The following is an 18,045-nucleotide window of genomic DNA, read 5'->3' on the forward strand; positions in this document are numbered from 1 at the left end:
AGAGAGAGCACAAGAAGGGGGAGGGTCAGAGCAAGAGGGAGAAGCAGACTCCCCAATGAGCAGGGAGCCTGATGCGGGGCTCGTCGATCCCAAAACCCTGAGATCATGACCTGAGCCGAAGGCAGACTCTTTTTTTTTTTTTAAAGATTTTATTTATTTATTCATGAGAGACTGAGAGAGAGAGAGAGAGGCAGAGGGAGAAGTAGGCTCCCAAGGAGCAGGGAGTCCGAGGCAGGACTCGATCCCAGGACCCTGGGATCATGACCTGAGCCGAAGGCAGACGCTTAACCATCTGAGCCACCCAGGCACCCCCGAAGGCAGACTCTTAACCGACTAAGCCACAGAGGTGCCCCAAACTATAAGTGTATTTAATAAGTATTTAAAATTAATCAACTTTAGTATAAATCAAAGAAATTCTAATTATGAGATTCATTTTTACCCAATTACAACATATGCTCATGTCATAGTGGTTATGCGGGAAATAATCAGATACAAAATATAATCTATTTCTGTGACTTTAAGATGTACCTTTCCCCAACATTTTAATATCTTGGAAATTGAGGTGATCTCACAATGGCTAGCACGTCAACATTTAATTGGCAGCATTCTTTCTTTCTTAATGGTACACAAAATAACAAAGCATCTTAGATTCAATGAAATAGCACTTGAAGTACAATATAATATGATACACCAAAACATTAACAGTGATTCTTGTCGGATGGTGGAATTATGGGTGTTTTCTACTTTCTTATACTTTCCCATATATTTCCAGTCTTCTCAAATGAGTATGTATTTCTTTTATCATCAGACAGTAAACAAAACAAAACTTGGTTCTAACCTTGACTTTGCCACTTTATAGCAGAGTAAGTCCCGAGTAAGGTAACTCTGCTTTCTGTCCTCAGTTTCCTTACCTGCAAAATGGATAGATAACTTCTCTGCCTACCTCATAAGATTTGTGCACAAATGCTTTGTAAAATATAAAGTGCCTAGTCAATGTGTGATTTAAATCCTGACACATGTATGAGAACCACTAACATGTGATGATCATTAATGTACTCATGAGATGTTTTTATTCTTTCTCAATACCTGTTCATGATGTTAGTTTATAGCTTTATACTGTAGAATGGTGACTCCCAATATTCTGTTTGAACCTGATATAATTCGATTTCATAAGCTCTTTCCTCAACTTTGTTCCCACATAGGAAAAAACAGATTCCAAAAACAATATTCAGTTCAGCACCACACAGATTTGCACGCTGACCAGGCCAAATCAGGTACTCGTCAGCCCAGCTCCTGAGCCCCACGAGCCTTCGAGCCTTGTAGAATACTGCTGCACGCACTTGCCACACACAAGTCACACCCAGGGCCAAAAAGGGGGTGGAGCCTAACTACTTCTGTTTAATTAAAATGAACACAACCGTTGCTGCAAATCTGGAAATCTACCTTCAGTGTTCCGCCATGGAGGAGGGGCTTGGCACCTCTCTGTCCGAGCCTCTCAGATCGGCACGAGCCACGGTCCCCTTCTTAGCCCAATCCCAGTGCATCCCTGCATCTGGCTGGGCTGCTCTTGGCTAAATCAACTTGTTCCTCGTGTACTTAACGACCAGCTGGAGAGGAGGTTCACCAAGACAAGAGATGAGCACATTTCCCCTCCTCTCCATTCCAGCCTGGCCACTGGTTTGTCTATGTTCTAGAGCACAGGGGGCCTTGCCCTCATCAGCAACATCACGAAACACCTTTCATGTGCCTATGACTCACCTGGGCGTTTTGTTAAAGAACAGATTCTAACTCAGGTGGTCTGGGGTTGGCCTGAGATTCTGCATTTCTAACAAGGTCTGAGGTGATGCTGACAACATGGCTTCATCAGCCACTCTTTGAATAGCAAGGATCTCCACGGTCTTCAACCCTATACCCACTTCCATCAGACATGCCTCAGTGCGCTCCCTATACTGCCTACATCAGGGCCATCTGGGGAAGTTTCTGAAAATGCAGATTTACTGCATCAGGATCTCTGAAAGGCGGGCCCAAATCCCTACATTTTAACAAGCACCATACTCCCCTTAGGTGAATTCTTATAGGCATTGAAGCATGGGAACTGACAGCAGAGAATTTTTTTTTTTTAAAGATTTTATTTATTTATTTGATAGAGTGAGAGAGCACAAGCAGGCGGAACAGTAGAGGGAGAGGGAGAAGCAGGCTCCCCGCCAAGCAGGGAGCCCGATGCGGGGCTCGATCCCAGGACCCTGGGATCATGACCTGAGCCGAAGGCAGACGCTTAACCATCTGAGCCACCCAGGCGCCCCGACAGCAGAGAATTTTAAACAATCTTAGTGGACCACAGCACTGGGAGCTGTATGTCCGCCCAATTTCCAGAGGGGCTTTTGCTGAACTGCACCTTGCACTGAAGGATGCGATGCTATGCAAGAGCACACAGTTCTCTTTCATATTGATGGCGCAGATGCTGGGGAGGAGATTACTCATCGTCTTAAGTACTCCCATTCATAACAATCTGTAGAAAAAATTTTATTCCAGTCTGAAGAAGTTGGGTGTTTTCCAAACAGGCAGCCTGGATAAGAGGGGCCATTTAATGGTTGTCCTTGCCTCTTTATTTTGACAACTGGAAACTCAGAGCCAAATCTGGGGCTCACTTTTGGCAATTATGCAGGTCTTTTTGACATAAACCTCTGTGTATGAACAATATGTGGCTAGGGGCGCCTGGCTGGCCCAGTCAGTTAAGCACCTGACTCTTGATCTCAGCTCAGGTCTTGATCACAGGGCATGGAACTATCCTATTCATGGTTTCTCATCTCCCCAATGTCTTAAATCCATTATCATCCATTTCTAGTGCATCGTACATATGATGTGTAGTAGGCCTCTGAGCTGTTCACCAATATCGAGTCTTATCCACTTCTGGACTCGGGGGAGCAGTGTGGTTCCCCCAAGTCCTTGAAGTTGGGTGTGGCATCGTATATATGATGTGTAGTAGGCCTCTGAGCTGTTCACCAATATCGAGTCTTATCCACTTCTGGACTCGGGGGAGCAGTGTGGTTCCCCCAAGTCCTTGAAGTTGGGTGTGGCCATGTGACTTGGTTGGGCCAATGGAATGTGTGTGGATGTGACTTGGGTCACTTCCAGGTGATGGCCACTGATTGCTGGTACTCCACACTTCAGCCCTTCCCTCCCCTGCCTGGGCAGTCCTGGAAGCATGAGCTGATGAAAGCAGCCTGAACACTGGGCCAACAAAGGAGACAACCGCCCTGGGGAAGTCACCACACACACCACAGTGAGCTTGGGGTGAGTACGAAGTAAGCCCCTGGGATGTGTTAAGCTACAGAGATTTGGGGGTAACCTAAAGCCCAAGCCTACCTTGACCATATCATATGCAAATGACCTCAAGTCCTTTTTGGCGAGAAGCTGAGTTATGAATACACAGGCGGATACAGAAACAAACTCCTAACAAAAGCCTATTTGAGAGAAAAGATATTTATAGAAGATTATTTACAGGATATACTATCAATCTACTTCTCTGAGTACTTCAAGTTTATTCTTGTTTCAATCTGATCACCAGCCTCTTTCAGAACCAGCATCCCTGACTTGTGTTTTCATATTCTGCTCCTCTTAAATTGTGGCAAAAGAGACATAATATTTACCACTGTAACCATTCCTAAGTGTATAATTCAGTGGCATTAAATACATTCACTCTATTGTTGTTTAATCATCACCCCTATCCACACCCAAACCTTTTTTTATTATCCCCAACAAAAGTGCCATACTCATAAAACAACCCTTCTCCTCTCCCAGCAAGCCTCTGGTAACTTCTGCTCTACCTTCCATTCCTCTAGAATTTGTCTATTCTACGTACCTCATATAAGTGGAATTATATAATATTTGTCCTTCTGTGTCTGGCTTATTTCATTAAGTATAATGCTTTCAGGGTCCATCCATGTTGTAGCATACATCAAAATTCCGTTCTTTTTGCGGCTCAATAGTACTCCATTGTACGTATCTACCACTTTGTGTTTATCCATCCATCTGCTGACGAATGCTTGGGCTGTTTCCACTTTTTAGCTATTATAATAACACTGCAACAAACATGGGTGCACAATATCTGAGCATCTGCTTTCAATTCTTTTGAATATGTGCCCTAGGAGTGGAATTGCTGGGTCATATGTTAGTTCTCTGTTTAGCCTTTTGAGAAACTGCCAAACTGTTTTTCATTCTGCTCTTTCTATTCTTTAAAATTTTATTTAAGTTCAAGTTAGTTCACATATAGTGTATTATTAGTTTTGGGGTAGAATTTGGGGTTCTGCTCTGACTTTTTTTTTTTTAAGATTTTATTCATTTATTTGACAGAGAGAGAGAGAGAGAGAGAGAAAGCAGGGGGATCAGCAGGCAGAGGGAGAAGCAGGCTCCCCCACAGAGGGACCTGATCCCAGGACTCCAGGATCACGACCCAAGCTGAAGGCAGACACTCAAACAATTGAGCCACCCAGGCGACCCTCTGCTCTGACTTTTAAATCAAAGATCTCAGACAACAGGTGCATGAAATCCTCAATTACATTTTCAGGAAAATGTTGTCTGTGAACCTCACCCACTATCCTATGCAATCCTTCCTATACAAAATCCCAAGGGGAAACTCTTTGAGGATTAGGTCCCGGGATAAGGTTGATGCTTCCTACTGATAATAAGGATTCCAGTATGGGTCCTGACTCGGCCGTGGGGCTTGCAACCAAATTTCAAGCTTGAATAGTCCTTGTTGATGCCCCACCTACACCTTTTGGGACCTGCTTTACCATTTCTGGGCACACTGGCCTGACTTCAGATGGCCAGTGCCTATATCTTTGTCAGAGGACTGCCCTTGGGCTGTCTATGAAAAACAAAAAAAAATCAGGCCAGAAGTACAGGTTTCCCCCATTATCTTCGAGTTTGCTTTATGCCACTTTGCTTTAATGAGAGGCCTAGGTTAGTATTACGTGTAATTGCTAACCGAAAGAAATCTGAGGATTTTCACTTTTAGGAAATGGCACTTGCTTCATCCTTTCATGCCATTTCAGTTTACAAAAGGTTCCACAGAAACTACTTTTGGATGGCAGGAGAAATCTGTACCTGGGAATTATCCTTGTGCTTCCCCTGCTCTCCAAGCAGCTTTGAACCAGCTGCTGACAGGTGTGGGTGTATAAATACCCCAGGCCCCTTACCTAGGATAATTCTGGGTCATGAGCTTTTTGCATTGATTCAAGCTTCCACTTGGGAGAAAGTACCAGTTGCCCACTACAGTTCCTGCGAATAGCAGACCCTATGGTGACTGACTTCCCTTTCTGTATCACTTCCTCCTTCCCTTGCCTGTATCCCTTGCACCTGCCAATCAACTCAAATTCTTGGCTCAGTGTCTGCTTCTGAGGGAACCTAAACTAAGACAAAGCTCATCTCTAGCAACTTCCTCGATCCGTTTGCTTTCCATATTTCTGTTCTTCTTTTTCCTGGTTCTCAAGTTTTATTTACATGTTTTTCATTGTTTTACCATATGCTTTCTTGTTGTCTGTTACTTCAAAGTCTTTGCAGAATAAAGCATAGTGGAACTATTTTAGATGAAAAACATCATGTAATTGTTACACCTAAAATACAAGATGAAAGGCTTATTGAATATGATCCCAATTTTAAAAAATATGTATGTACTTATGTGTATGCATAGAAAAAAAAGAATAGAAAGAAATGCACCAGAATGTTAACAATGATTAAATTGGGGGTGATGTCTGATGGCTTAACTTGCAGTTACCAGATGACTGCAGATGGCTTAACTTTTTTTCTTCTTTATACATTATTTTGCAAAGAACATGAAGCCTTAGCTCCCTTGTCTATAAAATGAGGATAATCATACCTACCTCATGGAGTTGTGTTGATGGGAATTAAGTGTAAATGTAATGCGGTAATTAGCTGCATCACATATTCACATAATAATCACAGTATGTGCCTAATATGTATCCTAATAAAGGGGAGTGAGTGCCGTAATTACAACAGCAATTAATGAAACAATTTAAAAGGAAATGTTAGAATTGAGAAAGTAAAAATAAGCCTGTGCTTTGTACTTTGTAAAGAACATTCACTTCCATGAGCTCATCAGCACTCGAGAATCCTGCAAGAGGAGCAGGCTTAGGGGGAGGGAGTGAGCAGGAGACAGAATAGTTGCTCAACAGCAAACACATGCCAGGGCCAAGGTGGCCGCTTTGTGGACATCTCAGGTGAGAAGGATGGGGCTCAGCATGGTTAAGAAACTTGCCCAACTACGGAGACAGGACCAATAGCTCCAACTCCAGACTCTCAGTCCAGGATTCCCTTCTTTCCAACAGGCCACATTATTACATGCGTGCCTCAAAAGCCCCTGCTCCTTCCTACCTCCATGTCCATGGGGAGGACCAAGGGGTGGCTTGTGGTGGGGGAGCGGATTTAGCTCCCCCAATCTCCCACCAAGATCACCTCCAAATGAATCATCAGTCTGAATAAAAACACTACTCACGATGCAGACACAGAGTCGAGGTCAGCTCCACAGCGACACTTCTCAATCAGGCTGTCTACCCCAAGTCCTCCCTACACAGAAATTCTGGAACCGTCTTCAGAGACAAAGGAGTTGACACAGCGGGGGATTTAGGGAATTCTGCTAAGACAGCCCAGCAGAGATTGTGGGCTGGGAGAGAGAACCGTGATGGGCATTATTCCCTCTCTGTCCCCCTCAGGGCCTCGCGTCCTAATCATCCTAGGAAATCCTAAGAGAGCTTTTCTTGCGGCCCCGGTAACTGTGGTGTCATAACGGCCCGCTGATGGGCAGGGACAGGGTATGGAATGGGGTGGGGGTGGTGAGAGCCCGTGTGTCCCTAACCATGCCAGTCCTCCCTGCCATGCCTCCTACTCACCAGCTGAAGCCCTGGGCTTCTAGACTAACCTTGGGAAATCTTTCTGGACTAATCATTCTCCTGGCAGAATGTCAACCTGAGACAGCCATGCGTGGGAGGTTCAAGCAAGTTTGCCTTGTCACCCTGCCTCACTGACAAGCTCTCCTCCCAAGCACAGGGGCCAGGGCTGAGAGCACCCGTTGCGCCCTGAGGGCCCTGTTGCAGTTCCTGGGCCCTGGCACCTGGCAGCTACTCTCTTTCTGGGTCGTCTTTCAAACCCCCCCCTCCGCTTCAGCTCTCTCCTTCCCTCAGAATTTATATAGCCTTGTCCCCAACCCCCTTCTCACTTGATTATGCTTCAAAGAGGAACAGTCTCTAGAGGTGTAGTACAAAGACTCCCAACGTTTTCCTTCTGCTACAAATAAAGGTATAACCGACCATAACTGTGCTGTCACACCCTTGCTCAAAAACTCTCAATGGCTCCCAATTGTCTCAAGATAAGTTCTAGCTCCTTAGTTTGGTGGTAAAGGTTGCCCTTCATGCCCTGAGCCCGGAGACCTTCCTGGCCTTCCCTCTACTACTCCATCTAGACCAGGTAGCTCATGGGGCACCCTCAAACGAAATTCTCCTCTACAGCACAAAACACTTGAGTCCCCAAACCACACCTAACACTACCTGGCTCAACCCAAAGGTCACTCCTCTTTCTTCCTGGTAGGAAATTATTTCCATCCTCATCAGCACTTTTGCCTCCTTACTTCCAATTTGGTATTCAATCTGATTTTTCTCTCTGTAAGTCTGAAGTCATGGACAGTCTTAAAATTCGTGCCTCCCCCTCTAACCATTGCCTCCCGCATGGCGTTAGGTCAATAAATCTTCGTAGGTCCCTGTTCGGATTTGTAAGCTTTCTCCCCTAAAGTTCCGGGAACTCAAGCTCTGTCTCCTTACCTAGATTGAAAATCCTCCAGAGCCCTCGAAGGCTCATTCAAATCCCCCGAGCGCCGTGTTAACGAGCCGGCCCTGACTCAGGAGGGCAGGGCGAGGCGGAGACGGCCTTTAGAACGAGCTCCCAGGGGCTGCCCGGGCAGCTGCTCCGCGGGCCGCGTGCAGAAAAGCCGGGAGGCAGAACCGCGGGTGGACGGGGCAACAGCTCACCTCCGTGCGGCCCGGCTGAGCGCGGAGGTGGAGGATCGCAAGGCTGAGAAGCGGCCCACCCTCCGGCCACCAGCGACGCCCACTTACCTATGGTGGACACGACTGTGCCCACGAAATAGAAGGCGCCGGTGAAGTCCCAGCGCGGCCGGGCGCTGTCCACGCGGATGCCGGCCTCGGTGGCCTCCTCGTAGTAGCGAAGGAAGCCGCGCAGCTCGTCGCGGCTCAGGTTGTGGCGGCGGCTGAAGTTGGCCAGGCGCTCCTCCCAGCGCTGCTTGGCCTGACGCTCGTGCGCCAGCTCCAGCGCCGAGAAGACCGCGGCGCCGCCCAGCAGGTAGAGCACGATGAGCGCGGCGAGCAGCAGGAAGCGCGCGTTGTCCTCGTTCAGGTAGCCCGGGCCGCAGCTGCAGCCGCAACCCCGGCCGGCCGTGGCCGGGTCCCCGGGGGCAACCCCGCGCTGGAAGGCCGGGGCCACCGGCCGACTCTCGCCCAGGCCCCCCCGGGGGGTCGCCGCCCAACCCGCCCCCGGACGCCCGACGGCCGGCTCGCCCATGACCGCTGGGCGCGCCCCCAGGCCGCACGGCTCCCCAGGCCGCCGCCTCGACCGCTCCCGCGGCGCCAGCTCCCCACGTCCGCCTCGACTCCTGGTTTCAAATCCGCTTCGAGGCCGCCGTCCGCCTTGAGTTATCCTAAAAGCTCAAGGTCCGAGTGCCCGGGAGCAGAGTCCGCTGCTTCTTGGCACGGGGGTGCGGTCGCTGTTTCCACCCCGGGACCCTCCCTGCTCTGCTCAGATTGGGGAGGGGGCGTGGCGCGTCCTCAGCGCACATTGGGGCGGACTTGAATTTCCCCCGAAGCAAAGGTCTTCCGACCTCGGAAGCTGGCGGGTTAGAGGAGCCCGGCGGGCTCAGTCTCTTTGACCATCGCTTCTCAAGCCGCCGACGGCTAGGACGCGGGGTGTCGGTGTGCTGGCGCAGGTGGGGCCTCCCCAGATGGATCCGTGGTGCTGCGTGCCAGTCGCGCGGAGCCTCAGGCCTCGGGGGTTACCCCCCCGGCTGCCGGGGTGTAGAGGCTGGAGCAGGTCCCGGGGGGCGCGCACCCCGAGGGACTGCGCGGAGCGGAGTCCACGGGTTCCTACCTCGCGCCCGGCCCCTGCGCTGCGCCCAGACCGGCTGGAGGAGGAGACCAGAAAGGGCGGACGGAATGAGGGGACGAAGGGAGTTAGGGGCATCTCCCCCAGGCAGCCTCCCTCGCCTTGCCCCGACCGGAGAGCCCTTGGCCTCTGGGTCCAGCGCGGGGGCGTCTTCCGACGCGCGCGTCCCTAGGCAGCCCCAGCTCCCGGAGAGGTGGCCGAGGACCGGGGGCTGGAGAGTTCCATCTCCGCCCTCCGGGCTTGGCCGCCTCAATGTGCTCCAGAGATTTTGCGCTGCCAGGACACAGCGCGGAGTGCTTTCCCCCCACCCCGTGCAGAGCAGCGGCCAGGCTCCCCAGCAAATGGCCAGGGGCTCCCTCCCCAAGACCTCGCCTTTCAGGGGGCGCTGGCGCAGCCTCTGAGCTCGACTCTCACCTCCCAGGGACAGCCCCTTACGCGCCGCTCTGTCAGGACTGTCCCCAGGTCCCCTCCTCGCCGTGGCCCCGCTCCGCAGAACGGCGCTGGGAGCAGATCTCCCAGGGCTCGGCCCTGCCTGGCGAGAGCTCCGAAGCTGCAACAGGTGGAGCCAAGAGGCTGCCAACGGCAGCGACTCCACCCGGTTCCCAGCCTGCCGGCCGCGCGGCGCCGCTCCCAGCGCTGTTCTCCGCCTGCAGATGCAGTCTCTCGGCGGGCCCACCCGGGGGCTCAGATCACGGGGAAGTGGGTGCTGTAGAGGCAGGTTGGATACTTAGCGGGCTTGAGTGGGGCCCCCCCCGGGCCAGAAGAGGGCGCTCCGTCTCCTCCAGACACATGTCGCCCCCACCTGTGTACCCAGCCACACACTGCCCCTCCGGAATCACCAGCCCCTGGCATGTGGGAGTGAATACGGATAGAGGAATGGACGCGTGGGCATCTTCAAACTAAGTAGAAGTTCCCCGCCTTCCGAGAGAGTAGTCCCAGGCTCAGAGCCCACCCACCACCCACTTATACTCGCCAGGAGCAGAGCATAAAGAAACACAGAGCTCTGGATTCCAATACATCTGCCATCCCCTCAGCTCCGTTATCTACTCCTGAATGCCCCTGTTTTATCTAATTTGTTGGGGGCAAGAGCTTTAGGTGGTAGTGCATATGGAGACGTGTATATAACGAGGGTAAGTCCAGCAATTACTCCCCTCCCCCATTTTATTATGAAAAATTTCAAAGTTGAAAGAATTTTATATACTCACCACCTAGATTCTACAATGAACATTATACTATACTTGCTTTATTACATATTTATCCATTCCTCTTTCCATCCCTCAACTTATCTTATTTGGGTGCATTTCAAAGTAGGTCCCCAATACTTTTCCCTATATATCATTAACGAGAGTCCAATATTTACAGATTTTTTTTCTTTTGGGGTAAAACTTAAAGTGAAATGCACAAATCTTAAGTGTGCTATTAGATGAGTTCTGACAAAGGCATATACCGGTGCAAATTAAACCCCTCCCTATCAACCAAACATCACCAGCAGGTCAATGTTCCTCAAAGCTTTGTCAGCAAATCCCCACCCACATTCCTCCAGAGGAAATCACTGTTCTGATTTTTTTCCCTACCACGGACTGGTTTTGTCTTCATATAACTTGGTTTTGTTTGTTCTAGATCTTCATGTAAATGGAATTCTACCACTCTATACTTTTGTATAAAGCATTTTTTTTGAGATCTATCCATGATCTATGTCTTGGTCATTTATTCCTTTTTATTGCTGATTTTTTTTTTCAAAGATTTTATTTATTTAACAGAGAGAGACATAGCAAGAGCAGGAACACAAGCAGGGGGAGTGGGAGAGGGAGAAGCAGGCTTCCCGCAGAGCGGGAAGCCCGATGTGGGACTCCATCCCAGGACCCTGGGATCATGACCTGAGCCAAAGGCAGACGCTTAACGACTGAGCCACCCAGGCGCCCTTTATTGCTGATTTTTAAAAAAAGATTTATTTATTTGAGAAAGGGAGAGAGCATGAGAGGGGAGAGGGTCAGAGGGAGAAGCAGACTCCCTGCAGAGCAAGGAGCCTGATGCTGGACTTGATCCTGGGACTCCAGGATCATGATCTGAGCTGAAGGCAGTCACTTAACCAACTGAGCCACCCAGTTGCCCCTTTATTGCTAATTTTTAATTGTTTGAATATTCATTCTCCTACTGATAGAAACCAGGGCTGTTAGAATTTTTTGGCTATCATAAAACTATTAGGAATATTATTGTACAAATTTTTGTGGATCTGTTTTCATATCTCAGGTAAATACCTAGGAAAGGAGTATGTATTTAGTTTTATATGAAACTGCTTAACATTTTTCCAGAGTAGCTGTACCAACCAACAATGGACAATAGTTCCATAACATTGTAAACATTTGGCAGTATTAGTCATTGTGATTTTATTTTTAATTTTTAAAAAGATTATTTATTTGAGAGAGAATGAGCAGGGGCGAGAAGCACAGGGAGAGGGAGAAGAAGCATACTCTCCACTGAGCAGGGAGCCCGACTCGGGGCTCTATCCCTGAGATTATGACCTGAGCTGAAGGCAGACGCTTAACCAACTGAGCCACCCAGACACCCGGTATGATTTTGAACATACTGGTGGATGTGCAGTGCTATCTGATTGTGGTTTAATTTGCATTTCCCTGCTTTCTTAATGTGCTATGGCCATTTGTATATCTGCCTTTGTAAATTTGTTGAATATTAATGTTGAAATTACCTCTTGAAATATAAGTTATCGAGTATCTGTTTAAAAATTGATTTCTCTTTTTTATTATTGAGGTGTAGGGATTCTTTTTATGTATCTAGGAGATCAGTCCTTTCCCAGATACCTATCTTGCAAATATTTTCTATCAGTCTCTGGCTTGCCTATTTATTTTCTTAATGAGTTTTTCTGATGCCATGTTTTTAATTTTGGTGAAGTCCAATTTGTCAGTCATTTCCTTTATGTTTGGTGCTCTTTTTATATTAAGAAATCATTTACTTCCCCCAAGGTTGCTTAGGTTTCATGGGGTTTTTTTCTCTAAATTTTATAGTTAAGCTTTTGTATTTGGGTTATGATCCATTTTAAGTTTGTTTCTGTGTGGCATGAGGTAAGATCATTCAATCTATGTGGATATCCAGTTATTCCAGTGCCATTTGCTAAAAAAACAAGAGTGAATTTATTTCAGGAACCTGAATCTTGCTCAGGTTTATGCTAATTCCACAGTACCTTGATTACTTGTAGCTTTATAATAGGTCATGAAATCAGGAACTGTGAGCCCTCCAATTGTGCTCTTCTTTTTCAAGATTTTCTTTGGGTATTATAAGACCTTTACGTTTTCATAAAAATTATAGAATCAGGTTGTTAATTTCATCAGAAAAAGTCTTGTATGGGATCTTCATTAGAGCTGTGTTGAAACTGGGCGCCTGGGTGGCTCAGATGGTTAAGCGTCTGCCTTCGGCTCAGGTCATGATCCCAGAGTCCTGGGATCGAGTCCCACATCGGGCTCCCTGCTCCTTGGGAGCCTGCTTCTCCCTCTGCCTCTGCCTCTGCCTCTCTCTCTGTCTCTCATGAATAAATAAATAAAAAATCTTAAAAAAAAAAAAAAAAAGAATTGTGTTGAAACTATTCTGGGGAGTACTGACCTCTTAATTCATGAATGAGGTTTATTCCTCCATTCATTTCAGTCTTACAGGTTTTCACATAGAAGTCTTGCACATCTTTTGTAAATTCATCGTATTTTAGGTGTTTTGATGCTATTGTAAATGAAATCTCAAGATTTCATTTTCCAGCTGTCTGCTGAAGTATATAAAGTTTTATGAACTAATTTGGTTCCTGCAACCTTAGTAAATTCACTTGTAGTCGTTAATTCCTTTAGGGTTTTCTGTATAATCATGCCATTTGAAACAGAGTTTTACTTCTTCCTGACATCTATTTATTTTTCTTTTCTTACTGCAATGGTTAGGACCTCATATAATGGTGGATAGAAGAGGTGGAAGCAGATATCTTTGTCTTGTTCGTGATCTTAAGGGAAGGCCTCCAGTTTTTCACTGTTAAATATATTAACTGTGGGTTTTTCATAAATACTCTATCAGGTTAAGTTTCTTTTATTTCTAGTTCTCTGAGAGTTTTTTTTTTTTTAAAGATTTATTTATTTATTTGAGAGAGTGAGAATGAGAGAGAGTACCTGAGAGGGGGGAGGGTCAGAGGGAGAAGCAGGCTCCTCGCTGAGCAGGGAGCCCGATGCAGGACTCGATCCCGGGACTCCAGGATCATGACCTGAGCCGAAGGCAGTCGCTTAACCAACTGAGCCACCCAGGTGCCCCTGAGAGTTATTTTTTTTTTAAATCATAAATGAGTGCTGAATTTTGCCAAATGCTTTCTCTGCATCTTCTGCAATGATCTTACAGTCTTCTCCTTTATTCTGTTAATGTATTGAACTTCATTAATTGCTTTTCTACTGTTAAGCCAACCTTGCATTTCTGGGATAAATTCTACTTGGGGTTCCTACTCTTATTTTCACTCTTCTACTTGTTTCGGGTTTGCTTTGCTTCTTTCCCCTAGCTTCTTATGTGGGCACTTAAGTCACTGATTTTAGACCTTTCCTCTTTTCTAATGTTAGCATTTTAAAGCTCTATTTCCCTGTTTTCCCTGTGCTAGCTGCATCCTAAAAATTTCCGTATATTTTCATATAATTTTCAAAATATTTTCTAATTTTTTCTTCTTTGACCCATGAATTATTTAGAAGTGTGTTGCTTAATTTCCAAATATCTGGTTTTTTAAGACAAATCATTTATTTCTAACATTTTCACTGTGGTCAGAGAACCGTATTCAACGTGTTTCAATCTTTCTAAATTTGAGACTTATTTTATGGTCCAGCATAGGATCTATTTTTGTGAACATACCATATGCACTTGAATATGTATTCTGCAGTTGTTGGGTAAAGTGTAGACTCTATATATGTCAATTAGGTCAAGGTACTTGACAGTGTTTTTCAAATCTTCTGTCTTTACTGATGTTTGTTCTAGTTATTCTATTGACTGGTGAGAGAAGAGTGTTAAAATCACCAACCATGAGGTACCTGGGTGGCTCAGTTGGTTAAGCCTCTGACTCCAGCTCAGGTCATGATCTCAGGGTCCTGGGATGGAGCCCCACATCCAGCTCCCTGCTCAGCAAGGGGTCTGCTTGTCCCTCTGCCCCTCCCCTCTTCTCGTGCTCTCTCTCAAATGGATAAATAAAAAATCTTCTTTAAAAAAATCACAAACCATGATTATGGAATTGTCTATTTCTTTAATTATGTCAATTTTAATTTCATATACTTTGAAGCTCTGTTATTAAGTTCAAGCATTTATGATTATCACATCTTCCCAATGTAGTAACCCTTTTATTTTTATGAAATGTCTTTATCTCTGGTAATACCCTTTACATTAAAGTTTATCTGATATTAATCTAGTCACCACAGGCTTTTTGTACTTAACATTTGCATGTATCTTTTCCATTTACTTTTAGCCTGTGTCTTTACGTATTTAAAGTGGATTAGTTGTGGACAGCATACAGTTGAAAGTTGGTTGGGTGGTTTGGTTTGATTTTTGGTCAGGTCTGACAATCTGCACATTTTAACTGAATTGATCAGATCAACGCTATTCAAAAGAACTTCTGCAATGATGGAAATATTTTGTAAATATTTGTGCTGTTCAATATAGTAGTCTAATATGACTATTGAGCTCTTGAGTGCCACTGAGGAACTAAATTTGTAATTTAATGTTAATAATTTAAGTTGAAATATCACATGTGGCTAGTGGCTATCATCTTAGAAAATATAGGTTGAGACCTTTTATATTTAATGTAGTGATTTAGGGGACTGGATTCAAGTCTACCACATTACTATTTGTTTTGTTTGTCCCCGCTGGTTTCTGATCCTCCTTTCCCATCTTCTTTTGGATTAACTGAATATTTTTTAGAATTCCATGTTATCTATTGACTTTTTAGCTCTATCTCTTGGCATTTTTTAAGTGTTTACGCTAAGGGTTAGCTTTTCACAGCCCTCTAAGAGCTACTATTGTATGACTTGGTGTAAAATACAGAAACCTTGCAACTATATTCATTTCCCATCTTCTTCCCCACATCGACTATGGTTGTCATTCAAATCACATTCCCATATGCTAAAACCCAACAATACAATTTTTTATTGTTTAAATGGCAATATATGTTTTAATGTACAAATTCAGGTTTTATTTTTACTTATTACATTGGTTGGAACTTAGGAACTAATTACTTTTGTTTTCTACCTCTTAGCTGAACAAAAAATACCCACACAATGTGGCATTATCATTAGACAAGACTTGCTTTTTCACATTTCACACAAGAATGTATATTATCTTTCTTGAACAAAATGCCTAGATTACCAAGGAAACCATCTTTGGAGGAAGTGTTTAATGAATCCTCCAGTAGGAAATAGGAGAATTCATTGCCTTTAATTAGAAGAAGGCTGTGTAAGTAGTTATCTGTCCAACTTCTCTGTGCAGCTCACCAACATTTCCTTATTGGAAACATCAATTTGTCCACATCACAGTTCCCAAAATGACTTTAAAGTCTGAAAAAATTCTGTATCTCCTTTGGCTTCTCTCTTGATTCCACCCAGGCTTTATTAATGGTTTGCGTCATATCATCATCTCCATCTTTGTAAATTTTCTTTAGAACATTCATCAATCCCTCACTAGGATCTGTTTCAGTGTTGTAAGAGGGCTTTTCTTTCTCTTCTCATTCTTTTTCAACCTGAGTCAAGTAGTCCCACTGCGTGTTTTCTGCTTTCTTTCTACATAAGATAAGAACTGTGTCTGTTTGACTTCTTTTTGAACTGCCTTTCACAGAGATGGGTTTCAAGAGATTGTTCACAATCATGGGAGTAACTCTTCTTATTTATATTCTTTACCAAAAGATCAAATGACCTCTCTGTGAAATGCACCTGCACATTCTCAGGAGTTGATGAGCTCTAGTTAAGTTTGTGAAAATCTACTTTACCTTATCTGACTTATCCCATTTGTAATTACCAATTTTTACCTTATATCCTGTTCTGATGGGAGCAACCACAGCAGCAGCTTTTCATTGTCAAGTTCTGCTTTTCTCTGTGATTTCTGCTGCATCATGTTCTTGATTTCTGTCTCATTCTTGGATGTTTCAGCTGGATGTTTCAGCAGCACCTTCACCTCTTCCAGATCTTTCTATAGCTTCCAACCGCCCTCTACAGTGGAGTAACCCTGGGTTTCTGCAGTCAGTATTGATTTAAAGAAGCTTCCTGTCCTCAGGCTGGCATAGCAGGAGCTGAGGGAGCCTCGTCCAAACCTGAAGCTGTGGTTGGGCTGAGTCAGGCAAGGCCCCAGCTGCAGCCGGGCAGGGGAGAGAACAGGAAACCGTGCACCAAGTGAGTAGCTCACCCAGGTGGGCACAGAGCCCACCCGCTCCAGTCACAGCTCCCACAGACTGCGCCAACACCCACCAGGTGCAAGACCTGGCCCACCTCTATAATCTAGATTTCTTAGGAGAAAGGCTTCTATATTTGCAGATATTTGCTCTTTCTGGTGGCTTTCCTTCCTTCCTGAATATTTGAGCTTCTCTCTGGTATGTTCTTCCTTCAGCCTGAAGAATGTCCTTTAGCATTTCTTGCAGTGCACGTCTGTAAATTCTCTTCATTTTCTTTTATCTGATAATGTGGTTATTTTGTCTTCCTTCTTGAAAGATGTTTCTACCAGATATAGATTTGTGGGTTTTTTTTAAAGCAAGTTTTGACTGCTTTTTTTTTTTTTTAAGATTGTCTTTATTTATTTGACAGAGAGAGACACAGCGAGAGAGGGAACACAAGCAGGGGGAGTGGGAGAGGGAAAGCAGGCTTCCTGCAGAGCAGGGAGCCCGATGCGGGGCTCGATCCCAGGACCCTGGGACCATGGCCTGAGCCGAAGGCAGACGCTTAACGACTGAGCCACCCAGGCGCCCCCAGATATAGATTTCTGAGATGACCTTTCTTTCTGCATGTGAAAGACATTTTGTGCTGTCTTCTGGCCTCATGTTTCTGATGAGAGGTCAGCAGTCATTCAAATTACTGTTCCTGTTCCTTCTAGCTGCTTTCAAGATTTTGTCTTAAGCGTGGTCATCATGAGTTTGACTAGGAGGCACCCAGTGGAGTTTTGTGTTACCCTGTTGCTTATTCACTGAGCTTCTTGAATCTGTAAATTTATGTCTCACCAAATATTTAGCCATAATTTCTTTAAATATTTTCTCTGCCCCATACTTAACTCATCTCCTAGCATTCCAATCGCATAGAACTTAAACCTTGAGATACTATCCCACAAATCCCTAATTCCCATCCCATTCCCACTTTTCAGTGTTTTCTGTTTGTTCTTCAGATTGGATAATTTCTATCTACCTATCTTCAAGTTCCCTGACTCCTGTGTCCTCTCCATTCTGCTACTAAGCCCATCTACCGAAGCCTCTAATTTCAGATTGTGAGATAATAGAAAATACACCTATTGGTTCATGCCCCCAGTTCCTGACACAGAGCTCCTGAAACCCTTGTAAACTCCTAAGTGGTAACAGTACTAGGAACATCTTATATTCTAATGGGGTGACTCTGGGGGTGGGGGGGGCTTGGTTCCTGGATTGGGGCTGGTCACCAGAAAGACCAAACCATGATTAGAAACTTGGAATTTTCAGCTCCCTCTCCCCATTTTCCAGAGAGGGGAAGGGGCTAGAAATGGAATTTATGATTGATCATGCCTCTGTGAGGAAGCCTCCGTAAAACCCCAATAGTACAGAGTTCGGGGAGCTTCCAGGTTGGTGAGCCCATCCACACTGGAAGGGTTATGCACTCAAACTCCACGGGGATACATGCTCCT

At 45.5% G+C, this 18,045-nt stretch overlaps 1 protein-coding gene and 1 pseudogene across 1 annotated transcript in view; both read right to left on the bottom strand.

The window, feature by feature from the left end:
• KCNK13 (potassium two pore domain channel subfamily K member 13) overlaps window positions 1-8,589 on the bottom strand; it is a 100,713-nt gene extending 92,124 nt beyond the window's left edge. Inside the window, exon 1 of the mRNA XM_034992994.1 lies at window positions 8,127-8,589. Within this exon, the coding sequence (XP_034848885.1) occupies window positions 8,127-8,589 (463 nt within the window). The remainder of the gene's footprint in view (window positions 1-8,126) is intronic.
• A 7,133-nt stretch (window positions 8,590-15,722) lies between these two features.
• Window positions 15,723-16,332, bottom strand: LOC118002492 (annotated as a pseudogene).
• Window positions 16,333-18,045: the final 1,713 nt, after the last annotated feature.

This window comes from Mirounga leonina, unplaced genomic scaffold, assembly GCF_011800145.1.
Source record: "Mirounga leonina isolate KUSES-001 unplaced genomic scaffold, KU_Mleo_1.0 Mir_82, whole genome shotgun sequence".
Taxonomy (NCBI): Eukaryota; Metazoa; Chordata; class Mammalia; order Carnivora; family Phocidae; genus Mirounga; species Mirounga leonina.